This window comes from Rosa rugosa, chromosome 6, assembly GCF_958449725.1.
Source record: "Rosa rugosa chromosome 6, drRosRugo1.1, whole genome shotgun sequence".
NCBI lineage: Eukaryota > Viridiplantae > Streptophyta > Magnoliopsida > Rosales > Rosaceae > Rosa > Rosa rugosa.
The window spans coordinates 52,330,056-52,357,214 of record NC_084825.1 but is presented as its reverse complement, the minus strand read 5'-3'; the positions used below and the strand labels follow the sequence as shown (position 1 = coordinate 52,357,214).

The 27,159-nt window shown below is 37.9% G+C and overlaps 2 protein-coding genes and 1 pseudogene across 15 annotated transcripts; 2 read left to right on the top strand and 1 right to left on the bottom strand.

Moving 5' to 3' along the window:
• The first annotated feature begins 509 nt into the window (after positions 1 to 509).
• LOC133717000 (heat shock protein 83-like) lies at positions 510 to 3,423 on the top strand (annotated as a pseudogene).
• Positions 3,424 to 3,536: 113 nt separating this feature from the next.
• On the bottom strand, positions 3,537 to 7,416 carry LOC133714586 (plastidial pyruvate kinase 2). The gene is made up of 12 exons (XM_062140731.1): positions 6,957 to 7,416; positions 6,339 to 6,626; positions 6,065 to 6,230; positions 5,850 to 5,984; positions 5,609 to 5,719; positions 5,416 to 5,504; positions 5,127 to 5,189; positions 4,849 to 5,024; positions 4,642 to 4,744; positions 4,395 to 4,543; positions 4,162 to 4,270; positions 3,537 to 3,881 (listed from the first exon to the last, which is right to left on the bottom strand). Exons 1-12 carry the CDS (start codon positions 7,200 to 7,202, stop codon positions 3,774 to 3,776), a joined length of 1,743 nt encoding a protein of 580 aa, XP_061996715.1. The 5' UTR covers positions 7,203 to 7,416; the 3' UTR covers positions 3,537 to 3,773.
• A 791-nt stretch (positions 7,417 to 8,207) lies between these two features.
• On the top strand, positions 8,208 to 26,987 carry LOC133714583 (uncharacterized). 14 transcript variants are annotated; one of them, XR_009848734.1, is made up of 20 exons: positions 8,208 to 8,438; positions 8,771 to 8,923; positions 9,006 to 9,165; positions 9,242 to 9,560; positions 9,847 to 9,972; positions 10,052 to 10,241; positions 10,346 to 10,476; positions 10,771 to 10,989; positions 11,536 to 11,702; positions 12,015 to 12,093; positions 12,500 to 13,030; positions 13,130 to 13,494; positions 13,785 to 13,853; positions 13,986 to 14,090; positions 14,299 to 14,532; positions 14,749 to 14,817; positions 25,634 to 25,981; positions 26,286 to 26,369; positions 26,485 to 26,565; positions 26,758 to 26,987. XR_009848734.1 is itself a non-coding variant. In XM_062140723.1 (20 exons), the coding sequence occupies exons 1-20, from the start codon at positions 8,336 to 8,338 to the stop codon at positions 16,844 to 16,846; spliced, it is 3,765 nt and encodes a 1,254-aa protein (XP_061996707.1). In that variant the 5' UTR covers positions 8,211 to 8,335; the 3' UTR covers positions 16,847 to 17,167. The 14 variants fall into 14 exon arrangements, 1 of the variants encoding a protein (XP_061996707.1); XR_009848733.1 differs by having other exon boundaries at positions 26,485 to 26,578; XM_062140723.1 differs by lacking the exons at positions 25,634 to 25,981; positions 26,286 to 26,369; positions 26,485 to 26,565; positions 26,758 to 26,987 and adding exons at positions 14,979 to 15,206; positions 15,914 to 16,018; positions 16,101 to 16,223; positions 16,558 to 17,167 and having other exon boundaries at positions 8,211 to 8,438.
• Positions 26,988 to 27,159: the final 172 nt, after the last annotated feature.

Below are 27,159 nucleotides of genomic sequence, written 5' to 3'. Positions count from 1 at the left end.
ATAAATAAAATAAAATAAAAACAAGAGATTTCGAAATGACACTTATTTTGTAGATATTAAAGTTAAGAATTCATGCAATCAATAAAAAAAATACAGAAAAATTTATAATTTCCAAGTTGAGAATACTAATCCAGGTAATTAATGTCTAGTAGGAATTCCTCATTTGCAATTTTTTTCTTTATAATTACTCCACAGACTCAAAGAAATTCATCACTCTTCTTACGGCGTCGTTTCCGAAATCCCACGTACTGACGCGGGGGAAAAGAACCAAATACAAAGTCGAGAAAAGAGTGGGAAGAATCCAGAAGCATTTCTCACAAAAACCCTAGCATTTATTATCACATTTCTTGTGGGCGGGATTTATACAATCACAAAAACGCTCGAGTTCCTCTTTCTCTTCATCTTTGCTCTAGTTCTCTCTGACAACCCTAATCTCAAGTTGAAGCTCTGCAGTTTTGCTGTCTAATCTCACAAGCAAACCTTTATTAATTTCGATCGCACCATCTACAATGGCTAATGTTTACATTGGTGATGATGCTGAGATATTCGCATTCCACGTAGAGATCAACCAGCTTCTTAGCTTGATCATCAATACTTTTTACAGCAACAAAGAAATTTTCCTTGGCCAACTTATAAAAAATTCCAATGATGTAAGTCTCTAATCTCTTTCTCTATTACAATATTTCAGTCCAATGCTTAGTTAAATGAAACGCTATGCTTCAAAAAGTTGCAACTAAAGGCACTCGTTTTGTTTAGGATGTGGATTTGTAGGATTTTGAGACTGATGGAATTTGGTTTTGTACTTTTTAGGCCTTGGACAAAATTAGAGTCGAGAGCCTTACAGATAAGAGCAAGCTTGATGCTCAACCGGAGCTTTTCATCAGGCTCGTCCCTGATAAGACCAACAATACCCTCTCCATCATTGATAGCGGTATCGGCATGACCAAAGCTGGTAACTACAAAATTTAGATTTCTTTGAGTTATAACTTACATCCTGCTGTTCTGTGTTTTACTAAGAAAATCCAAGTATTTGGTTACAAAAGATCATTAGCTGTTAGTTGTGTTGTAATCTTCTGTTGAAATTTTCCATTAACTATTTAATCAAGAGAGTTATGATTTGTGAAGTCTGTTGTTTTTTTGACTTTGTCAAGGGGAACCCAAAGACTTCCTAGGCCCAAGATAAACCCCTTCGGCGCATGTGAAATGCTCCAACTGTGCATTGCAGCACAGTGCCTCGCATGTGAAAGTCTGTTGTTGAAATTGTCTATCACATGATTAATCAAGAATAACTATATTTGATGCTATAAGAAGTAAACAATTATCTAACCGTACAAACTAAATAACCTTTTGCGATTTATGAAGGTCATTGGGGGTTCGACCTAATTCAAATATACTCATGTATATGTAGATTTGGTGAACAACTTGGGTACAAGGTCGGGGACCAAGGAGTTAATGGAGGCATTGGCATCCGGAGCGTCTGATGTGAGCATGATTGGAAAGTTTGGTGTTGGCTTTTACTCGGCATATCTTGTTGCGGAGAAGGTCATTGTGACTACAAAGCACAATGACGATGAACAATACATTTGGGAATCCCATGCTGGTGGTTCCTTGACTTCCTTCAATTCACCGTGACAAGGGATGTCAATGGTGAGCAGCTTGGAAGGGGAAACAAGATTACCCTCTTTCTCAAGGAGTACCAGGTGAATATCTAAACCAATTTGTGGACGATGGTTCCATATGATTGAATGGTTTACTGATTGATTCTTTGTTACGTTGTGGAGCAGTTGGAATACTTGGAAGAGATGAGGATCACAGACCTTGTGAAGAAGCATTCCGAATTCATCAGCTATCCCATCTACTTGTGGATTGAGGTCGAGGATGCCAAGAAGGAAGAGGAAGGAGCTATTGGGGAAGTTGACGAGGATAAGGAGAAAGAATCAAAGAAGAATAACAAGAAGATTAAGGAAGTTTCTCACGAATGGGAACTCATCAACAAGCAGAAACCCATCTGCCTGCGCAAGCCGGAGGAGATTACCAAGGATGAGTATGCTTTATTCTACAAGAGCTTGACCAATGATTGGGAGGACTACCTTGCAGTGAAGCATTTCTCTGTTGAAGGCCAGCTAGAATTCAAAGCCATCCTGTTTGTTCCAAAAAGGGCTCCATTAGACGTCTTTGAGTCCCGGAAGAAGATGAACAACATTAAACTTTATGTCAGGAGGGTGTTCATTATGGATAACTGTGAGGAGCTCATGCCAGAGTACCTTGGATTTGTCAAGGGCATTGTTGACTCTGATGACTTGCCACTCAACATTTCTCGTGAGATGCTTCAACAGAACAAGATTTTGCAGGTGATCAGGGAGAACCTTGTGCAAAAGTGCATTGAAATGTTCAATGAGATTGCGGAGAACAAAGAAGATTATACCAAGTTTTATGAGGCATTCTCGAAGAACTTGAAGTTGGGGATTCATGAAGACAGCCAAAACGGAGCCAAATTGGCTGACCTTCTCCGATACCACTCCACCAAGAGCGGTGAGGAGCTCACAAGCTTGAATGAAAATGTAACCCGAATGAAGGATGTTCAGAAGGTGAGAGCAACAAGGCAGTGGAGAACTTGGCTCCTCATCAAGAAGAAGGGCCCATCAATATCTTTCCATGGTGGATCATGCAATTAACGAGTATGGTGAGAAAAAGATTGTCTGCTACAAAGGAAGGTCTGAAGCTCGATGATAAGACTGAGGAAGAGAAGCAGCAGAAAGAGGAGAAAAAGAAGTCTTTTGAGAATCTTTGCAACACAATAAAGAACATTTTGGGAGACAGGGTTGAGAAGGTGGTTGTATCCGATAGAATTGTGGATTCGCCTTGTGGCTTGGTGACTGGTGAATATGGAGAGGAGTTGAAGGATCAGGCAGGCAAGAAGACCATGGAGATTAACCCTGACAATGGGATCATGGAGGAGTTGAGGAAGATTGCTGAAGCTGACAAAAACGACGAGTCCACCAAGGACCTGGTGCTGCTGCTGTTTGAGACAGCTCTGTTGACATCTGGTTTCAGCCTTGATGAGCCAAAATATTTTGCCTCAAGAATTCACAGGATGTTGAAGCTGGGAATAATGGCGTATAAAGATGCTGACATGCTTGCTTCGGAGGATGATGATGCTGAAGAGAGCGAGTCAGAAGAGGTCGACTAAGCTTGAAAGTATTTGCAGCAATCAATCGTTTTGAGTATGTTGATGTGTCCGGTCTTCGCTCGTTGCAATTTTGGTAATGGCTATAATTTTGTGGCTTCAATGGAATGTCAACAATCTGGGTTGGTTTGATCATGTCGTTTCTTTTGAGTTCCAGCAAGTACACTGTATATTTTTGTTCCTTGGTTAAGACTGCAAAGTTTCATGAATTTATTTCCTGATTTGAGGAAATCAAATGCCAGTTTATTGTGGTGCACATAAAACTAAGTTGAGTCCAAATTTTCACGACACGGGATTTGAACTAATTTTAAGAATGGGTTGCTCAAACAAACCAATTAAGCAAATAGGCAATTAAGAGTGTTACTTACACTAGACGTTTAATTCCAAACAAACATTCACTCATTGTGCTGCTAAAACATTATCACAATAAACTAAAAGGGGAAACAATAGGAGTAAAAAAATATAGCACATAGGAAAACAACCAAAGCACGAAGAACATCATCCGTGGATTCCAATGGAAATGCTATAATCTTCGTGGTGCACGGGCAGATAACAAAGTTATGTAGGCATCTCCTATCTCTGTAATCTAGACTTTGCGCACTTGAATATTGTGAGTGGACTGGAGCCGCCAAATGGGCTGTCTGCCACTCTGAACGAGTGCGACCTCTTCTCCTGCCTTTACCATTCCTTGCTTCTGTATATAACATAAAAAGAAAATGAATAATGTGGTGTGGATCAATCAAACAGTTGACATGTAATCCATTTGTAAAGGCTTTTAGATGGTTGGCATTGCTCGGTTAGTTCAAAACTACAGTATTGGCCTTGGCTAAAAGTAAAAAGTGTCTGCCAAGAATGACCCTAATATGAACATGCCCACTTGATAAACCCCAAAAGGTTGTACGAAGTTATTAACAAATACCAAGTTATAGTTTATGGCAAACGTATATCTAATCAATGTTCCATCTAAACCTTACCTGCAGCACGGCCAAGGCATTAGTGAAGCTTTTTTCAGCATCATCTACAAACTCCATGTATATGGGACATACACCTTCATACAGAGCCAGTCTCTGTTGTATCCTCTTACTGCATGGTCATCAAAGTACAGGTATTGTGATTCAGTCAAATATCAAATTCATATTCCTAACTACAGTAACGTATATGACAATATCACAAACAATGCCTTTTTGACGAATAACATGAAACTCACTCGTTTGTAAAAGCAAATATTGTCCCAGAAGGACGAAAATGGCTCAATAGAATAGCCATGAAACCAGATCTAGTGAACACGACGATTGAGGTTCCAAGAGTATTGGACATCATGGTTGCATGGTAAGCAAACATCTCGCTCATATGATTCTACAGTAATGAGAAAAAATATATAAATATAAAAAAAGAAGTTCAGATGGAGGACACTGCAGATAAAAAGCTGAATGACGACATATATGTTACCTAACCTTAAAAGCTTTGCCAAGATTGGCTGGCATGTGGCCACCTGCGACGGTTGCCTCTGTCCGCAGAGCAACAGTGTGCATAACTTTCACGGCTTTCAGCGGATACCTGCATGGATATGAAACCTGTATTGAATATCCCACACTCTAAAAATTACACTGTAATCCAAACCTTCCCCCTTAAGCATAATTCCCCAAGCCACGACAACTTACTTTCCATTAGCAGTTTCTCCCGAAAGCATAACTGCATCAGCACCCTCCCGGACAGCAATGGCAATGTCTGATACCTCAGCTCTGGTTGGGGTTGGGTGAACAATCATGCTCTCAAGCATATTTGTTGCAACAATAACAGCCTTCCCCATGCTACGGCATAGCCTGATTATCTCTTCCTGCATTATGAGATAAAAAGTGGAGTTAAGGATGTAACATTCTATATCAACTTATTGCTATTATCAACCATATTTGTTTGCCATATGTTTGTCGTTAACTACCTGCAGAAGTGGGACCTCTTCAACAGGGAGTTCTGCACCAAGATCTCCTCTTGCAACCATGGCCTAAAGTAAGACGAGCATATGTTAGATAAATCAGGTAAGTAAAGTGTCTATAACCGGGATCTATAAGTTAACTTGCTAACTATACTTATAGTTTTGCTCAAATTATATTCTATATGTAAGAGACAACGTTGATAATTTATTGATCCAAGTCTATAATGTTGTTCTTAATAAATCAGGATCCAGGACAACTAGCTTGCAAATAGTTTTCTGTGCAGGAAGTTTATACCCCATCAGATGCTGTGATAATCGAATGCAAATTTGGGATCGAGTCTGCACTTTCAATTTTTACAATAACATGTATATCCGCATTACAGCCTGCAACATTAAATGAAACATACAATTATTTGTAAGAATTAAGTAAAGGCTACACTATTCAACTGTATTTCTTGAATGTATGATAATAATGTTGGAATAATTACTTCGCAGATAATTCTTCAATTCATGAACAACTTCTGCATCTTTAACAAACGAAACTGCATAGAAGTCAACTTTATTATCCACTCCAAATTTGATATCTTCCCAATCTTTCTCTGCAACAAATTAGTTTAGACAAAGGAAGTCTGTTAGCAAAATAGATAACTCCTGAACTTGCAAACTCTTAATAAATAAAAGGAAATAAACATATTATAGAAATATAAAGGAATGAGTTAGGAACCGAACCAGTGATAGAAGCCAATGTTGCACTTTTCCCTCGCACATTCAAGTGCCGCCTAGACTTAAGTTCTCCTCCATCGACAACTTCACATTTCACTGAGTCTGCTGTCTTGGACTTCACCAAAAATGACATCATACCACCTATAGAACAAGTCATGAATCAGTACTCAGAATGCAACCATGAACTTAAATGTTTAACAGAAAACTATGATTTTGCATACCATCAACCAGAAGCATGTCACCCACTTCCACATCATTAACAAAATCATCATAGTTCACACTAACACACTCTGCTGTTCCAACCCCTCTCTGAATCGTAAAAGTAAATTCCTGCCCAGGGGCCAAATTAATTGGCTGGGGCAGATCACCACTCCTAACCTCAGGGCCCTGATACATAACAACACATTTCTTAGTGGAACAGCCCCAATAATTTGAAAAAGTAACACTTAATATGTTCAGTATAACCTAATAACAAGACAATACGCGAAAGTTCACCTTGGTATCAAGCATGATTGCAATGACATTGTCCTTGGATTGCTCATTATATTCCTTAACCAAGTCAATAACCTTCTGATGAGACGCATGATCTCCGTGGGACATATTCATCCGCGCAACATTCATCCCCGCCTCAGCCAACTTCCAGATCATTTCACGAGTGTTGGTGGAAGGACCAATTGTGCACACAATCTTGGTCTTACGTCTCACTGTTGGCTTTGACCACATCCCCACTGAAGTGTCACCATATTGCTGAATCGTCTGTAATTGCTGGAATTGCTCCTCTATCTGACCAAATAACAGAAATCTAGTAAGCCATACATCCTATATCGCATTCACATTCAGCTCGAACAAGCTTAACATCTAGAAACCAGCTTATCCACTATCAATTTACCATTCCAAAACAAGAATTCACCCCTCTCCTCGGTTCTAACGCCATAATACGAAACTAAATTTTAATTCCCTTCACTAATTAGAGAACTAAAAAGACTAAGCTCTACATCCTAAATTGCATTCACATTCGGCTCGAACAAGCTTAACATCTACAGCTTATCTTCTATCAATTCACCATTCGAAAACAAAAATTCACTTTTAAGTTTCAATTAGAGAGCGACGAACCTTGGGCAAGTCCTCGGGCGACATCGGAACGACCTCGGTCTGTAACGGCCGCTTGGCGGCGATCTCAGACCTCATCCTTCTGCCGCCGACCACTTTCCGGCTGGTGCTCTTCTTCTCCTCATTCGCCAGAACTCTGGAAGCGAAGCTCGGCGGCTTGAGCTTATCGGAGCTCCGTCCCTGGGCGGATCCGGACCCGGGGCACAGGATCGAGCTCTGAATCGCTCTCATAGCCACCACCTGAGCCATTTTTTTCGGTTTGGAAAAAGTGTGAAAGGTATGGAGGTTTTGGAGAGAATGAGTGGAGTTAAAAAGCGAGGGGTGGTGTTGTAGAAGTCGCCGGAGAAAACTAGGCGGAGGTTTTGAGGGGGGCGGAGACTGAGAGCGGTTTGGGGGGGCTTTGGTCGTATCGAAGAAAAATGGAAATGTAGCGCTAAAGAAGAGATCTTTGGGACCCGTGAGGGGGACGAGAAGCTGACAGCTACCAGGCAATTTTTGGTTTAACCCTAATTTTTGAAGGGAGGATCAACTGTTTAACTGATAGTAACTAATGAAATATTTGAATACGGAATGATATATAGCACCCACGTAGATTTGTACCGACAGAAACAGATGGCTAGATAACATTAAGTGCTGATTTTTATTTTATTTTTGTACTTAGGATTAAGATCACATATTAGGTGCTGGATCACTTATACTGGCAGTGCAATGGACAAATAGGAATGAGAGATCAATTCTAAAGCTAAAGAGTTAGTTATGTTGGTAAACTAATTGTCTCTATTACGGTGTTCAGAGTTACAATTTTAGAGCGTTTTAACACTTTTCTTATTTTTTAAAATGTGTTTGTGGTGTGAACAAGTATCGATAAAGTGTTATGATGATTTGAGTTCGTGATATTACGATGGCGTGTTTAATTTGGAGTTGTTGCTAACTTATACTGAGATAAAATCCAAAATTAGCCATACTTATTGTAATAAATGTAAATGACTCTGAATATCCATGAGTAAATATGATTTTCTCAAATTTAAACTATAAATTTTTTAAAAAGTAAAAACTTTATTTTTAGTCGAAAATTGATGTTTGTCAATTGTTAAGACACACGTTTTTTTTTTTTCATGAAAAATTAATTTTCTTCAATATTTTGATTTTATTAATAAATGGAAAAAAATAAAAAAGGAAAATGCAAAATACTTAAGCTACTCCAGCAGTAGCAGATCCTAAACCACCAGAAGAGCGCGGGAAATTCATATCTATATTGGCGCCACTACGTGTACCCCTAAACACCAAACCCTCTCTCTCTCTCAGATCTAATCGCCTCCCCCTAAATCCCTCATCTCTCTCACTCTATTCGCAAATCCCTGAACCCTAATCTCCAACAAGATATGGATTTGCAAGGCTTATCGGTGATCTGCAACGGCCTCGGAATCGCCCTGGACGACGACGACGGAAACCGGATCGGTTACAGGAAGCACAAGTACTGCTTAGGTACGTTACCGATCTCTCCGATTACTCCCCGATTACTCTCCGATTATCAATACTATGGAGTTCTCTTAGATTAAAGTGCCGATTGCATCAGATTATTAGGGATTGTTTTTCTGAGATGAAATTTGATCTTCAGTTTTACTGTAATCGATTGTGCCTATTGATGTTTTAGTTACCGCTACGAAGTTAATCTGTTGCTCTATGTATAGTTAAGAGTTACATTTCTGTGATTGAGTGATAGTAATTTGGCTTATTCTGCATTTTGGCTCAAATTGGCAAGGAAATGGACTGGGTTGGGTGAATACTGAAGTTTCGATTTCTATTATGTTCGACAGATAATTTGAAGGATCTGCTGAGATTCTTGAGGCGCGATGATCCGCAGAACCGGGATGTTTTCAAGGAAGTATGCAAGTGGAATATTGTATCTAAGGATTTGATACCTATTATTGAGCACTGCCAAGAGGATCGTAGCTTGGTTTTAAATGCAGGCAAGTTCTTGTAATGTGATTACTGCGTGAAGTTAACTTCCGAATGGCATTGTTTAATTATTCATTTGCTTTGAATTTGCAGTGAAGGTTCTGGTGTTCTTAACTATGCCAGTTGAGCCTACATCAAATGACATTTTACAACAAATTGAATTTCTATGGGAGTTGAAGTCTTCAATTACGTCTAGTGACATTGTTGCGGTTATAGTTTCACTTCTGGAAAGTCCACTAGAAAATCTGGAAAGGTGAGGAAAAATTATACGTGTTTCTTATTTGGTATCATTGGTTCACTGGAAAGGTGACTAATACTATGCTACACAGTGATGTGTTCACAGAGGACGACTGGAAATTGGTGCAGCTGGTACTTACTTTATTCCGAAACATTTTATCCATTCAAGACATTTCATTGCAGCAGAAGTCTGGGGGTACTGCCAGTCAATTTCTATCACGCAGAGATAGCTTTCTGGAACTTTTGTTTCGTGAAAATGTGATGGACTTGGTTTTAGCCATAACACAGCATATTGGTGATCATCGTAGTTATCTCTCTCATGATAACTTGCTTCTATTGGAAATTTTCCATCATACATTTATAGGGCAAGAGCCAGAGTTGATTGCAAATGCATATTCAAAAGGTGCTAAGGTTGGTGTCCTTTCATATCTTTCTTACAAGTATATTTCTTGGTAGCTAGCATCGAAAGCGTAAATAAAGGTGATATGATTAATTTTTCTTTCTTAAAAAGGTTTGATGTGTGACATAGAGCCACAAGAACCAAGTTTTTTTTTCTTCGTTGTTAATTAAAATAGTGTAACAAGTGCAAATTGAATTAACATTTTTCCTTTTCTTTCTTTATATTCCTAACTAGTTATGCAATAGCCAATAGGTAATTGCTGTTTTCTGATATTCTAGTTATGACCTGTCTTACTAGGTGGAAGAAGATACTATAGATTCTGTAAATAGTCTCAAGTCTATTATGGAGGAAGAGAAAGAGAAAAAGAGACTAAAAGTTAGTCGTCATTCCAATTTTGGTGGGACATTTATTCGGCTTACCATGGTAGGTATTTTCACTAAGGGCTGATGTTAAGCTAGAGTTTTTATTATATTCTTCTTTAATGCCAGCTATGCCTTGGCAGGATGGTTCTAAGGAAGTTGTCAAGGGAAGACCTACTTCTGCTTCTTGTAATACCCTACAGAAATCACAAAATCGTCGAGGTCCAATAAAAAAGATTGCTTGGGATCATGGGATATTACCTTCAACAGAGGATAAGATTTTGGAATTGCTTCATGATTTTGTTAACCAGTTTTTATCAGGGGGTTACAATGGTACGTCTTTCTTAAATTTGGGTTCTATTACATGCTTTTGTTACTTAGTCTAGATCTATTGTCATGCTATTGTATTTTGACTAATTTATCCACATGTGTATCAGTTTTAATGCAGTCAATTCGTCAGGCTATTGAAAAGGAGCACCACTCAATCCAGAAGAGTGATGTCATTGTCTTCTTTCAGGTTGCACAGTTTGTTACTTCTTTCCAATATCACAGGCATTCAATTTCTAAGGTGAGATATGATATCTAAGATGATTTTTTTAGGTTATTTCTAAATGGCCACTGTCTTTGCCTTATTGGTTGTCATGAGTGCACAATATTCTCCAATGGTCTTGACTGAAAAATGGGGTTTATTGTAACCAACAAAAGGATTTTCAAACTCCTTCCATTTTATGGGGATACTCCCAAGGTTCTTATCTATTTATAAATGCTTGTATTTTAATTTTAGCAAGAACATATAGCATAATAAAGATGAAAATGTGACAGCCATTTTAATTTTTCACCTGTATCTTCTATGCTGCAACAGCCAAGCCTGAGAGCTGAAGCAGGCACAATTGAAGTTCCCGCCGGTAAAGAGGCTGATAGAACATTCTTTAGAGGTGATATATGTGGACCCATTGCGACCTCAATGAATGAGTCGATGTTCCAACTAGTCATTTCAAAGTGGCGTTATGCATTCGATGGGTTGAAGGAAACACATGACTACAAGTTTCTGTCTGCAGCTGGTTCTCTTATGAAAGAAATGGTGGGCACACTCTTTCACTAGCTTTGATGTTATAGGCATATTCTTTGGTCAGCTTAATAAATGAATGCTTTGATATTTAAAATTCACCAATCAGTAACACTTATGGTTGCCTAAGTTATATGTGCCTGCACATTGAATTAGTCATGTTTGTTAATTTACATTACATTTCACCTGATTAACAACTTCAATATCTTACATTTGTTTCCTCAATGTCTTGAAATAACATAAAGCCAAACATTTGGGAAGCATGGTTTAACAATCTTTGCATGCAAACTTTTTGTCATTGATGTAGTAAATTGACCCTTTGTTTCAAACTGCTGTTGCTACCTTGTACCAATTACTAAAGGGATATTGGTGTAATGATGGAGAAACAAAATGAACTTTAAAAGGAAAAATTGCAGTTTGAGGTCCATTTGAATGACAAATTTTAAATTGCCACTCTAATGCTTCTATGGAATTAATTGACACATGAAATCAGGCGGGCCTATAACTGTTCTATAATTATGCCCTGCAATATCCTTCTTAACCAACTTTTCTTGCTTGCAGATTCGCATGCTAGATTTGGTGCTTAAGTTATTGCCAGAAGACTCCAAGGAGCCTCAAACAGCTCGCATACTTCTGTACAAGTTATTTTATGATCAGACTGAGGAGGGAATGACCCATTTTCTCTTAGGGTTGCTGAAATCGTTTGACACTCACAAACAACCAAGAAGGTGATTTTCCTTTCACATCTACTACAACACTTTTTTTTCATGGTTGTTGCTTGTTTGGCATTAGTTTAGGAATCCCAGTTTAAAAAGGGGAGATGATTCAGCTTCCTGTAGAGCATCATGTTGACTGATCAGTCTGATCTGATCATCAAGATCAAAGCAATACTCGCCTTTAACATTAATGTACTAAAGTTAAAATACAGACTAGTGAAAAGATTTAAGATCCATTTTGGTCTTGATTGAGAACTTCTTCTAAAACTAATTTCAGTTTCTGACCTAAATGTTGTTGCCATCTTCACAAGTGTTCCTTATCAGTGATCTTGCAGATCTGGTAGAGATGGTTTATAAAGTTTTACGGCTCATGGAAAACCTTCAAGCATCTGGAACATTGAGGGTATGTCACATTGATAATTTTGGATGGGGAGTGTTTTTTTTTTTTTTTTTAATATTACTTGAATGTCATTTTTGAAGTGTGAGGTTAGATATAATTATTATAGAGATATGTTCAGTTCATATTTCCTTGATTGGAGCCAGAAAGTCTGCCACAGTCTTTCAAATCGGATATTTGTAAAAGCATATGTATATGCTTTGTCTTTAGTAATCCAACTATCATATCTGTCCTCTGTAATATGTCTGAAAATTACTAAATATCCCGCATTTGAACTTTTCTTTTTTCTATCATCTGAAATTTTTTAATGATTTATGGTTTATGTATTATTGATACTCAATTTAAGGATATGGTATGAACTTTTATTGTATCCTTAGTTCCTTACTGAAGCTATATTTCTTTTGTGGTTAAGGTTTCTAAGAAGTCAAGGAAGGGGAGGAAGAGGAGAAAACTGAGTGAAAAGGAAACAGAAAATAAGCTCTCAGGAGAGCATGATATGGCTCAGAAAGAGACTGACATCTCCAATGGTGAACAATTAACAGATAAGAGTGTAACTGAGAAAAGAAGCCTAGACACAAGTCCTAATGAGAAACAAGACATCAGCATCCCTGGCCAACCTGATGAAGGCAAAAACTCTTTGTTGGAGACAGAAAACTTCTCGGGCAGTCAGGCACAGTTAGATCACAAAAATTCTGGTGATGCAAATGGTGATCTTTGTTATAGTACAGGTGACTCTTCTGGTGATGAGCAAGTAGCTGCAACTACTGAAGTCGATTTTAAGGTGTCAAGTTTGGTTTCTGCTTTTTCAAACAACAGCATCATCCAGAAATTGTGTTGGTTGCTTAAGTTCTATAAGAGTAACTTGACCAGAACAAACCACTACATAGTATGCATGTTGAGAAGGATCAGTGAAGACCTGGAGCTCTCTCCAATGCTGTATCAGGTCAAACTTGAACATACTCATTTTTAGACAAATTTTGGTAGCCATTTACAGTTCTTTCCCCGTCTCATTCTATTCTATTTTTTTTTTCTTTTTTTGCAGTTATCACTCCTCACTATATTCTATGATATCCTAGCTGAGCAGAATTCATCTCCTTGCAATGAATATGAAAACATTGTTGGTTTCTTGAAAAGTTTGGTCAGGAAAATGCTAAAAAAAATGAAACATCAACCCTTACTTTTTGTGGAAATTCTCTTCTGGAAGACTCGCAAAGAGTGTCATTACATTAATGCTGAATATTTATTGCATGAGCTTGGCCAATTGAGGAATGAAAGTAGAAACTGGGGAGATACTTTAGAGGATGGAGATATGGGTCGATCAATGGACAAGGGATGGACAGCTAGAAGTCTAGCAGATGCACTTGGTGAAGATGAAGCTGATGTTGTGCTCGACTTTGGACATAACAAGTAAGAGATGCTTCTAAAACCAGAATATTCACTTTGTCATCATTATGTTTTGATGCTACCAGTTTTCTACTAAATTGGAAATATTGGTCGGTGTAAAAATTATTAAGCAAGTTAATGAGTTATAATGTCTGGCCTTGCTGGAAAGTGGTGGAGGGTTTATTTTTCTTATTCATATCTTACTTTACTGGTTTACCCTGTTGCCAAAAATAAGAAGGCAAAGAAAGAGAGAACTTTTGTAAGTAAATAAAGATATGCTCATTTCTTTTCCTTTTTTTTTTCCTTCTCTACAGCAATGAAGAAAATCTTGGAAAAGTGAAAGGTGATGCTGCATCTACTTCAGATAATGAGATTGATGAAAGGTAAATCATGACAAGTACCTTCCTCATACTTACAACTCCTAATGAGCAGTATCATGCTATTATTAAAAGAATATTGTACTTAGGTAGATAGATTTTCTTGTATTGAAACCTTGGTGCATTTGGCAATTGCAGCGGGGGCCAGTCCATGAAAACTGAAACTCGAAGGGGTCCTCTAAAAAAGAAAAGACTAGTTATTGGAGAGGAACAGGAGATGAAAATTAAGGATCTGTATGAGAAGTATGTTGCTCTGATCCAACTCTTTTATTACGAAAAACCTTTTTTTATTTCTTTTTCTTTTTCTTTCTTGAGCCTTAAACATATGTAGTGGCTATGATGAGTGTTTTACCAGAATTTTGAGTTGTGCTTATACAGTTCAATAGCAGTGTAGCCCTACTTAATTTATCATCCACCTTACTGAATTTCCTTAAAAATATGGCCAATTTAGATTCAAGGAGAACCACAATTGTAGTCACCTAATTGCTGAAGCTCTTGATCCTGATGGGAAAATTTCATCAACTCAAATTTCCAACAAGCTTAAACAGCTTGGACTCAAAGTTGCACGAAGGAGAAGATTGCGCCATGCACAGGAATCTGCTTCTGCTGAGCCTAGTCAAACTGATGGAGATGGAGAAGTAGAGGAAACAGTTATTACTCATCATGAATCAAAAACTCGGCCTTTGTAAGTACATTTTAATTTCTGAGTATTACAGTTTGATTACTGTTTACTATACTCTAAAGTTTTAGATGCAGTAGTGAACTCACTGGCGCCATCTTTTTGTGTAAATTTTGTTATTCATTTGCTCTTTCATTTGGGAACATGTCTTCATGCTTTCTGTCCTGTGTTGTTGCTGCACTGCTCGTACTGTTGGTTAATTTTAACTTCAAATTTTTATAGGCACACAAGAAAAAGAGTCCGTGGCTTAAGCGAAGAACAGGAAGCTCGAATTAGATCTCTCTATGATCAGTGAGTGTTACTTGGTTGCTTGCTAGACATTTTTTAACATGATCCCCATTCACTTGACAGGTGTTTTGAGAAGAAAAAAAAAAAAAAACCAATGCTGTAGTCCATTATATACTAGTTTATAGTTCTAAAGAAAAGAATTATTCTTTGATCTACGTACCCAGGTTTAAAGACCATAAAAGTTGCAACCACATGATTGCCAATGCAATGGATGGGGATGATAAATTGACAGCTCCTCAAGTTTCTCGTAAACTTAAGCAGCTTGGGTTATGCATTCCTCGGAAGAAGAGGTCTGGAGCTAACATGCCGACGAGGGATCAGGACCTAAATGATTCTGACACAAACGATGCCAATGCCTCTGATGATGAAACATTGTTATCATTAATGAACAGGTTATTTCTGTTCCTGTCTGTATGCCAATATTGTTTTCAACTAGTAGATTTTATTTCACTGCTACTAGTTTCTCTAGCTTATGTTGTCATTGTTGGGGCGCTTGGACAGCACCGGCACATGTCAAACTATAATTACTGTTCTTCTAAGATAATTTTTCAACATAAGGAAAACTCATTCGATCAGTTTGGTCTTTAGATCAACTCAGATTTGCCTTTTCAACCATTCATTGCAGACAATTGCCTAATTGAAGTCAACTATTATTCTCTCTTTTCTCTTATAATATAGGCAATCTTTACTTTGCATTACAAAACTGTTTACATATTATTATATCATTTTTTCTTGTGATTAATCAACGAGAGATTCTTTAAGCTGTTGCAATTTTTAGGAATCATCCCCACTCATTTTTGTGGACATTTACTTTGGACTTTGGATTATCTTCCATTGGACTATTGTCATAAAAAGTTTTGAGCACTCATATGAGTGCTCCCTCTCACAGCTACTCATCAATGCTGTGCATGTGATGTGGTTCTTGTGAGATAGGGTTGTGTATACGCCCCACCCATGAATATTTTCTCCTAGTATTACTAAATACTTCACATACGGTAGTAACTTCTTTCTCTTCTCTGATTCATTGTTGCTTTCTGCGCTTACAATGTATAGATGCATAGAAACCTACCGAGTATGACAATACTTTTTGAACTTTTAGGGGCAAAAAGGATAATATCAGAATTAGTGAGGTACCAGAACAGATTACCAGAAGAGAAGTGTCAGAAGAGGAGTCTGATGATGAAATGCTAAGCTCTGTTCTCAAGTAAATCTCTTTTGCCATTAAGTATATGATTCTTATTGTTAGGACAACTATGTCTTTTTATTAATTTGCCTTTTGGTTGCAGGAAAGCTAAGGGATCCCTTTTTAAATTAAAGGATCAAAACCTCACAGCCATCTCGATTCAGGGAACAGCAAGAGGAAATGCTTTAGAAAATAAGGTTGAAGAAGCTGTTGTATTTTCTGGCAGGTAATTGAGCTTCATTCAACTTTCTCTAAGTTTTATGCTTAATATCTATACCCAAGTCTGGGAAGTGTTTAGTCTGGCCTTTCTCATGTGCTGAAAAATGAACTACTGGGAAAGGAGGGTGGTACCCAGTCGTAATCTAAGTGCAAAAAGGTTATATATATTAACGAAATAGTCGCAGTAATAAGCCTTAATATACAATTGGTGCTTGGTTCCCTTCATTTCACCCACTAATAACTGTATAAAGAATGATTATGATTATGCTTAGCAGAGCTTCAATAACCTTCCTTTCATCTCTTGTTCAGTCTTTTTTAACTCAATGTACATTTCTTCTCAGGGATGTTAACGAGCAATCCTCTGGGTTGGGACATGCCAAAATTCACGATGTAGATACTTTCAATCATGCGAGTCCCAATGGCACTGCACAAGCTGAAGTCACAAGCACCGGCAGTGGTAATCTATTAGATGCTACACCTGTGAAAAATGTAGAGGATTTGGAACATCAGAAAATTGGCATTGACTTGGAAGATTCAGGGGATGAAGCAACTCATAGTGCATTAATACAGAGTGGTGCGAGTAGAAAGAAGATGAGGATGATGGTGCTCGAAGATGAAGATGATGACTGAGGTCAGGGTTCGCTGTGCTGAAGGGTATGGAAAGGATGGTTTGGTCTCTGTTGGAGTTTTTGTATGTATAGCGTGATATATCGTTGCATCTCTCCTTGTCTGCAAGTGCTGAAGGAAGAAAGCAATTCATATTTCTTGAAACTGCAATTGAGAGATTATTGTGTAAGGGGACTCATCAGTAAGATTGTATATATAGGTTTGGATAATTGTCCCCAGATGAAATATATACTCATAACGTCACTTTTATGACCATCAACAATTTTATATAAAGTATTTTATCCAAATGTGCTGGACTGCTGGTGTGCTTAAGCCTCAAGTAGACCAAAAAAGTTTGATCTCTATTTGTGAAGGATCGATGATTATCAGTTCTGCATTAGGAATTGTAAACCAATTTTGAACATAATATAGCTTCTTGGGACTTACTTGAAAACAAAATGTTATGAAATTACCTTGAATCATGTTTTCCGGTTTGGATTAGGAGAAGTCTGTAACCTAATCGTGTGCTGTACGTGCACGTGAGTCCATTAGTACGTTATCAGTTAATTAGGTTTAAACGTTAATTAAATGCATTAGGGTTTGGTTAATTCTGGCCGCTATCTGTTGCGCACTTGCGCTATACCTCCGCTTTGTAACCCTAGTCGTTGCCGTTGAATACAAGTTGTTATTTCTTTCTTCATTTGTTATTGCTGAGGAATTTTCGTTGGCAAACTGACTATTTCGACAAATTTCCTTGCCAAGACTGACTATGATGAACAATGACTTTTTCCAACGTCTAGATTCCTTTTCTTTTGTTCTCGAGTTGTAATCTTGATTCCCTGTCCGCACGACAAAGTTTATAAAGAAGATTAGCACGACACAGTTCACAGGATCAACAAATATCATAAACTGTAACTCAGCAGTCAACTTTCAGATGTAAACACAGAACAAAATGATATATAGCTAGCTAGCTACCCCTTTAAAGTTTAAAGTCATTGCCATCTCTTGCTTAGTTTCAAGACCATACTTATATTCGTGCCATTCGTAGTTATGAGTGGTGGATCATCCATACATTCTGGTTCTGTGTTGGCTCGGCTTCTATGGCTGGTCATCGTTTCGACTGCTGCTACCTGTTGTTGTCCTTCCAGTGCTGCTGCTGGGAATATCAGTACTTCGAACGATGTTATTGTTCGGTGTATGGAGAGGGAAAAACATGCTCTTCTTCAGTTCAAACAAGGGTTGGTGGATCGCTCATATGCTCTAGCCTCTTGGGAAAGCAAGGAAGACTGCTGCGAGTGGAGCGGAGTTACATGCGACAACCAAACAGGTCATGTCATCATGCTAAATCTCTTCAATCTTCCTTTAAGAGGTGAGATTGGTCCCTCACTACTTGAGTTGCCATATCTATATTACTTGGACCTGGGTGGTAATTAATCTTCTTAGTGGAATGATTCCCAAGTTCATTGGTTCTTTGAGTCGGTTGAAAGTACTCAAACTTGGATACAACAGATTTAATGGATCCATTCCTCCCCAACTTGGCAATCTATCCAATTTGCATACTCTTGATCTTTCATGGAACTCTGTTACTTCGGAAAATCTCGAGTGGGTATCTCAGCTTTCATCCTTGAGATACTTGAACATGTCAAATGCTAATTTCTCTAGTGCTGTAGATTGGCCCCAATCTATAAGCCAGCTCTCTTCTCTGATAGAGCTTCAGTTAATTTCATGTGATCTTCCTGATGTTGATATGGCATCACTTTCCTTTATTAATTCTTCCACCTCTCTCCAAGTATTTCATCTCCCTCGTAATTTCCTCATCAGTTCTTCAGTATTTTGTTGGATAGGCAATGTCAGCAAGAGCCTTGTTTCCATTGACCTGTCTTATAATCAACTTAAAGGTCCTATCCTAGATGCTTTCACAAACATGGATCCTCTGTTATCTCTTGACCTCTCTTATAATCAACTTGAAGGTGGCATACCAAAATCCTTTCGAAGCCTATGCAGATTGGAAACATTGCATTTATTGTCAAACAATTTTTCTGACAGTCTTGAACAATCTATAGGCAACTTGTCTTGTGCACAGGATACCCTTAAGTCACTGTACTTGGGTAAAATCTGTGGTGGGGGTCATTTCCTGATGATCTTACAAGGTTTGTATCCTTGGAAGAATTGGACATTGACAGTGCCACTATGAGCGGGTCGCTCCCAAAGAGTTTTCGGCAACTATCCCAGCTAACAACCTTGAGTCTAGGCCATAACCGGTTAAGTGGCTCATTCCCAGATGTTACAGGTCTTTCATTGTTATCAAGGATAGATCTTTCCCATAATCAACTGAATGGCTCTCTACATGAGAGTTTAGGTCAACTTTCCAGCCTTACACATTTAGATCTTTCTCGAAATTCTCTGAATGTTGTCTTAACTGAAGCCCACTTCTTGAACCTGTCTAAATTAACTACAGTCTCTGGATGTTTCTTATAATCCAGCTCTTTCTTTCCATGTGAGCTTAAGTTGGCATCCACCTTTTCACCTTGGTGAATTAAAGATGGCATCTTGCAAGGTCGGCCCTGCTTTTCCTAAATGGACTCTAACACAGAGAGGACTTTCTACACTTGATTTGTCTAATGCTGGGATATACCTGATATTTTTTGGGATCTGCCTTGCAGCTTATCTCTGTTAAATCTCTCTATCAACCAAATCCATGGAAAGTTTCCGAATCTCCCATCAAGATACTGCGCCTTTCCTTTTATTGACCTGAGTTCCAATCGGTTCTCTGGTACGCTCCCACCATTTCATCCAGCTGTAAGAGCATTGTGGCTCTCCAAAAACAACTTTACAGGGGACCTATCTTCCATATGTTCAACTCCGGCTCCAGATTTGTTTATACTCGACCTTTCTGATAATCTGCTATCAGGGGAGCTCCCTAATTGTTGGGTTCAATTTCAAGGACTGACCGCGTTGAATTTGGCGAACAATAGTTTCTCTGGGAAAATACCAAGCTCATTTGGTTCTTTAAGGTCTCTTTATCAATTACAATTACAACGTAACAATGTTTCAGGTGAACTGCCTTCTCTGGAGAACTGTACGCAGTTGGCTTTTCTTGACCTCGGATTCAATAACTTATCAGGAAAGATACAAGCATGGATAGGCAGCAGCCTTAAAACGTTGTGGGTTCTACAATTAAGGTCAAACCACTTCTCTGGAAGCATTCCCTCAAGTATATGCAGTCTGCCTCTCATTCGTGTTTTGGACCTCTCTCAAAACAATATATCTGGAGTATTGCCACATTGCCTCAACAATTTGACAGCTTTCTCTTCGGTTTCACTGGAGGTGGATGACTTCCCATTTTCTTCTGATTTTGTTTTACAACTTATTTGGAAAGGAACAGAGATGGAGTATGGGAAAAACGTTAGGTATTTGAGGATCATTGACATTTCAAGCAATAAATTAGCTGGGGTGATTCCGGAAAACATAACATATATGCTTGGGTTGCGTTCTCTTAACCTTTCAAGAAACAGTTTGACCGGGGTGATTCCTGGAAAGTTTGGTCAGTTGGAGGTGCTAGAAGCTCTTGATTTGTCAAGAAACCACCTATCCGGTAGTATTCCTGATAGCTTTAGGAACTTGCATTCTATAGCTGTCTTGAATTTATCGATCAACAACTTGTCAGGAAGAATTCCATCCAGCACCCAACTTCTGACTTTTACTGAATCTTCATTCGCTGGAAATGTTGGACTTTGCGGGCCACCGCTAACAACAAAATGCCCCGGAGATAGACCGAGTGAAGATCCAAAAGTCACTGGTGGCACTGAAAGTGATGGTTTCATAACACCAGGGTTTTATGCCGGCATAGGGATTGGATTCTTCACAGGATTTGTGGGAGTCTGCCTTGCTTTACCGCCTGAGACTTCTTGGAGATACGTACAGCAGTTTTTAAGGCAAAGATAACTGAAGATAAACGGTAAGCTCTTCATTATTTCTGTCGTTGATTGCTTATACTTACATTTTTGAAGGTTTTCAAAATAATAAACTAGCTCCATATATAATATCTTGCTTGTTGGATAGCATTACTTACTTTGTTTTGAATAATGATACAAGCTGCTGTCATGTATGGAGATTATGCGGGCCTCTGATGTGGGTGGTTTCAGATCCAAGGTGTCTTTGCTTTCTCTTTCAGCAAGTCAAGGTCTCAGATGCTTGTTGGTTTGTATTACTATTCTGAATAATGGAGAACTGTCTGGGCCTATAAGTGTAGTAGTCTTGGTCCAAGTATGTACAATAATGAAAGACGTACATGTTCTTTGATATGTGTTCCTGCTATTAAGGTTTAACTAGCATTTTATTTTAGGATGTTGTTTGATTGTAATTTGGATTCATGCTTTATTTCTTCCGATTCTAAAGCTCGAACTCCTTGTGAATAGTGCTCCGACCAATTAGCCTTTTCATGTTTGTCATATTTACCTTTCCATCCTAGCTTCTTTTCTTATCAGTTCCTACTCGAAGCGGTGGTGTGAGTGGATTAGGACTGAAGAAGAGAGAGAGAGATCCACTTCTGGTAGCGAAGAGAAGGAGATCGACCAAGTGGTGTAGAGTTCATCAAACACTGGACTCTTCATCGATAATCACTGTATATTGAATCCCATTTTCTCAACAACACAGCAAGCAACTCATGTCCATAACTTTTCCGATCGAGTTCTATCATAGCATCTCCTGTTCACTATCAACCTATTGTTTTCTTATTATTGGCTTCTCTATATTGTAAGTAGCCAATTTCTTTGTTCTTCAATTTGAAATCTTTACTTGATCGATATTTAACCCAGTACCGATTGATTGCTGATATGTGTTTGTTGCTTGCGCCTGTAATCTCATCTGGGTTTTATCTGTTTTGGGTGTATGGGGACGTTAAATTGGGTGTCTGTGGTTTTGTTCTTGGTGGTTTGCAAATTTGGTTATTGGGTTTTGCTCTTGATAATTTCTGCACGGAGATTTTCTGTGGATTGCAGAAAGGTTGGAACTGGGTTCTTTGTTTGTATGCATTCCTGTATTGTTCTTTGTTTTCCCTAAATGCATGCAATGAAAATGAAATCGCAAAATAGGCAGTCCAAGGCCCTTGAAAATAAAGAAAGGCATAAAATGAAATTAAACATTTTAATGTTAATCTTTACAGTCATTTTCATTGCTAAGACTTGCAGATTTGGTCTTCGCATTGCAGAAAGACTCTGTTGTTATGGACTAAGCAAGTGAGAGTTAGCTCTGGGAATGGGATGCCTCTTGAAGATGGCCATATCTGGAGAAAATATGGGTAGAAGAAAATTCTAGGAGCCAAACATCCCAGGTACATAAAGACTTTCCTTAATCCTATTCTGCTACAATAAGCCATACATCCAATCATTGCAGTTGTGCTAATTGATGGCATACCTTTTTAAAAGGCAAAGTATAATACATTAGATAAAATACAGTACTTGCTTACTATGTGTATCTTGAAAACTGACAAACAGTAGCTTTCAAAGGCATACTATCCCAGCTAGCTCCTTCACGTGGTTGAAATTGAATCAGTATTAGTGTATTACACGTAACAACACCCAGCAATGTCCAAACTTTTTTCAATATTATGTAGATATATTGGGGAGAAAGTTGCTTAATATATTTTTATTTTTTGTCTGCAAATGGCATTGGCTTTTCAAATGTTCATTGTTATTATGTGTGTGTGTGTGTAATTTGATGATCTATTCCCCTTTTGCTCCGCCAAACTATGATCTATACATGTTATTACTCAGTAATGTATTTCCCCCTATCTTTTTGAATTACACTTTCTGTTTGGATTTTGTGTAAGATTTTAAAAGTTATTAGTGTTTTGCTTTTCAGGTAACTTTGATTTTGAAGCATAGGAATTGATCATTTGAAGCTGTTTTATGCCATATATGTCGACAGGAACGACCAGGTGCTGTCTTAATATTCATGACTGAGTGGGAGGATATCAGCTGTTTGGGGATCAACTTAAACCCCATCATTTTACGTGATCCCTAACAGGGTATTGCTTATAACCTGCCATGGGTCAATGGCCACATCTGAACAGGTTAGTCTATTTCAACATCTGCCTTTACATCAGTATTAACTCATGAAGCTTCAGGATATCATGGTACTCTTACACAGTCTCACACCCACATTTTTTGTTCCTTATTCCAGGTACCTCCATTTTTAGTTCCAAAGGTGTTCACACAGATATTCTCCTTCATCAATGTTTAGTTATTCAACAGGTATCAAGTCTATGCTGATACTTGAGGTTCCCCTTGATTGGTATACTGTTTAATACAAATACATTATTTGTTACTATCCTTCATATATTCATATTTCTCTGTAGCATTCTATTACGATGAGACTGCTGTTTGTTTAGTAATGGGGAATATGTAAAAGCTGGTTTGGCTGAAAGCAACAGATGAGGTGCCTTGAAATTATTTCCACCTTGCCTTATTGTATTATAAACTCTTACTGAATAAACGAATATGCAGTATGCTGGTTCAGGTTGGGATGAACTAAGCATAGTAGGCAAGCCTTTGGATTCCTGGTATCTTTTAAATCTTATGTTATACCATTGCTTTCTACTTCCAGTAACAATGGTGAAAGCAATAAATAGTAAAGTTGTCCTGAAATTTTACATTTTCTTTTCAGGTCACATCAAAAACCCGAAAAGACACTTGATGAAATAAGCCATGACCTGTGCTCAGTAAGTAATGTGTAAGCAAGGAATAAGTTAATACGTTGCATGTTGCTGTGGGTAACTGTCCATGTAAATACTTTGGTTGCAATATTGCGTTTTGCTTCCTGAGAATAGAAAATTATATGTCGCGCGGTTTTTTATTTTATTTTTATTGCAACATTGCATGTTGCTTCTTGAGATATTGAGAAATTCTTTGGTTATTGTACTTGAATTCTTCAAACATTGCATGTTTCCTTTCTCCGTCATTTATCACCCGGATACAGAGATAGAGCTGAAGATTCAAATTACTGAAGCAAATTCAGTATATAGTGTTATTATTTCTCTCATGTTTATTATCTTTTAAACTCTGTCTTTGAGTTTAGGACTTCCCTGTAAAGAACCTTTTTTTTTTTTGGTGTCTGTAAAGAAGTAGTTATTTTATTTTGACGTCCTACTCTCCTCTACTCTCTGGTCAGAAAAAGTTCTGATCGTTACACTATTTTTGAGATTCAAAAAAATTAGAGGCTATTTTGCAGAAGAATCTAAATTATATCTTATGTTTTAGGGTGTTTGATGGTAATGCCGTAATGGGTTGGATTTGTCTTTTGTTTGGACATCTCATTATGTAATCCCATAATCTTATTTTGGTTTGGTGGAGAATCTTTTCTGTTTTGCTATTGGGGCCAAAGCCAATTGGATATTTGATATGTGTTTTGTGGTTTTACACTTTACCCTGTTCTAAGCTGTAAATGCCAAGGACTAGAGTCACCCAACTAGCAAATTATGACTTCATTTTCGCATTGGCTCTTATTTTCTTCTGTTTTTTTTTTTTTCATGAACCGTCTCTAGCCAATCTTTTATTTGATTACAAGTTATTGATGAATTGGGTACATTGTTTGACAGGAAAATGCCGATTTCAGCTTTGGACCTGCGTCAGTATCTATCTCTAAGCTACTTGGATTGCTTCCTTTCGGCCTATGAAATACCTGTAAGTGGGGAATAAGAGGACTGACTTAGTACGTGCATTGTCTGTTTTATTGCATCAAAGTCCATTGCTGATTGCAATTTTTTTTTCTTTTTTCTTTTTTTGGGTGCATAAACCAATATGTAGAATGGCAAAGCTTGGACTATGCAATTGTTGGATGTGGCATGTTTGCTCCTTGCGGCCAAAATGGAGGAGTTTAATGTCCCACTCTCCCTTTACAGGTCAGACTTTGGTCTCATTTTAATTTCATCTTTCTTAAACTTTCTAATTTAGTTGTTTTAAGTCCTAAAAATTTGAGCTTTCACACAGGCAAAATATGTATTTGAGGCTAGAGGTATTCAAAGAATGGAGCTACTGGTTTTGAGCACATTGAGATGGAGAATGCAAGCAGTTACTCCATTTATTTGAACTATTCTTATTTAGTTGCTGAGACGTTAGTTCCTTACTCCATTTATTTGAACTATTCTTTTATTGTATCCTTCGATCCTTACTGAAGCTATATTCCTTTCGCGGTTAAGGTTTCTAAGAAGTCAAGGAAGAGGAGAAAACTGAGTGAGAAGGAAACAGAAAATAAGCTCTCAGGAGAGCATGGTACCGTTCAGAAAGAAACTGACATCTCCAATGGTGAACAAGCAACAGATATGAGTGTAACTGAGAAGAGAAGCCTAGACACGAGTTCTAATGGGAAACAAGACGCCAGCATCCCTGGCCAACCTGATGAAGGCAAAAACTCTCTGTTGGGGACAGAAAACTTCCCGGGCAGTCAGGCACAGTTAGATCACAAAAATTCTGGTGATGCGAATGGTGTTCTTTGTTCTAGTACAGGTGACTCTTCTGGTGATGAGCAAGTAGCTGCAACTGCCGAAGTTGATTTTAAGGTGTCAAGTTTGGTTTCTGCCTTTTCAAACAACAGCATCATCCAGAAATTGTGTTGGTTGCTTAAGTTCTATAAGAGTAACTTGATCAGAACAAATCACTACATAGTATGCATGTTGTGAAGGATCAGTGAAGACCTGGAGCTCTCTCCAATGCTGTATCAGGTGTCAAACTTGAACATACTCATCTTTAGACAAATTTTGGTAGCCATTTACAGTTCTTTTCTCATCTCATCTCATTTTTCTTTTTCTTGCAGTTATCACTCCTCACTATATTCTATGATATCCTAGCTGAGCAGAATTCATCTCCTTGCAACGATGAAAACATTGTTGGTTTCTTGAAAAGTTTGGTCAGGAAAATGCTAAAAAAAATGAAACAACGTGGAAATTCTCTTCTGGAAGACTCGCAAAGAGTGTCATTACATTAATGCTGAATATTTATTGCATGAGCTTGGCCAATTGAGGAATGAAAGTAGGAACTGGGGAGATACTATAGAGGATGGAGGTATGGGTCGATCAATGGACAAGGGATGGACAGGTAGAAATCTAGCAGATGCACTTGGTGAAGATGAAGCTGATGTTGTGCTCAATTTTGGACATAACAAGTAAGAGATGCTTCTAAAACCAGAATATCCACTTTGTCTTCATTATGTTTTGATGCTACCAGTTTGCTACTAAATTGGAAATATTGGTAGGTGTAAAAATTATTAAGCTAGTTAATGAGTTATAATGTCTGGCTTTAATGGAAAGCGTTGAAGGGTTTTTTTTTTTTTTTTGGTTCGAATCTTACTTTACTGGTTTACCCTGTTGCCAAAGAAAAGAAGGCAAAGAAAGAGAGAGAACTTTTGTAAGTAAATAAAGATATGCTCATTTCTTTTCCTTTTTTTTTTTCTTTTTTTTCTTCTACAGCAATGAAGAAAATCTTGGAAAAGTGGAAGGAGGTGCTGCATTTACTTCAGATAATGAGATTGATGGGAAAGAAGATTATGACAAGTACCTTCCTCATACTTACAACTCCTAATGAGCAATATTGTGCTATTATTAAAAGAAAAGAATATTCTGCTTAGATTTCATTGTATTGAAACATTGGTGCATTTGGCTATTGCAGCGGGGGCCAGTCCATGAAAACTGAAACCGGAAGGGGTCCTCTAAAAAAGAAAAGACTTGTTATTGGAGATGAAGATTAAGGGTCTGTATGAGAAGTATGCTGCTCTGATCTAACTCTTTTTCTTTTTCTTTGTTGAGCCTTAAACATATGTAGTGGCCATTTTGAGTGTTTCACCAGAATTTTGAGTTGTGCTTATACAGTTTAGTAGCAGTGTAAGCCTACTTAATTTATCATCCACCTTACTGAATTTCTTAAAAAATATGGCCAATTTAGATTCAAGGACAACCACAATTGTAGTCACCTTATTGCTGAAGCTCTTGATCCTGATGGGAAAATTTCATCAACTCAAATTTCCAACAAGCTTAAGCAGCTTGGACTCAAAGTTGCACGAAGGAAAAGATTGCGCCATGCACAGGAATCTGTTTCTGCAGCCCAGTCAAACTGATGGAGATGGAGAGGAAACAGTTATTACTCATCATGAATCAAAAACTCGGCCTTTGTAAGTACATATTAATTTCTGAATATTACAGTTTGATTATTTTTTACTATACTCTAAAGTTTTAGATGCAGTAGTGAACTCACTGATGCCATCTTTTAGTGTAAATTTTGTTATTCATTTACTCCTTCATTTGGGAACAAGTCTTCATGCTTGCTGTCCTGTGTCGTTGCTGCACT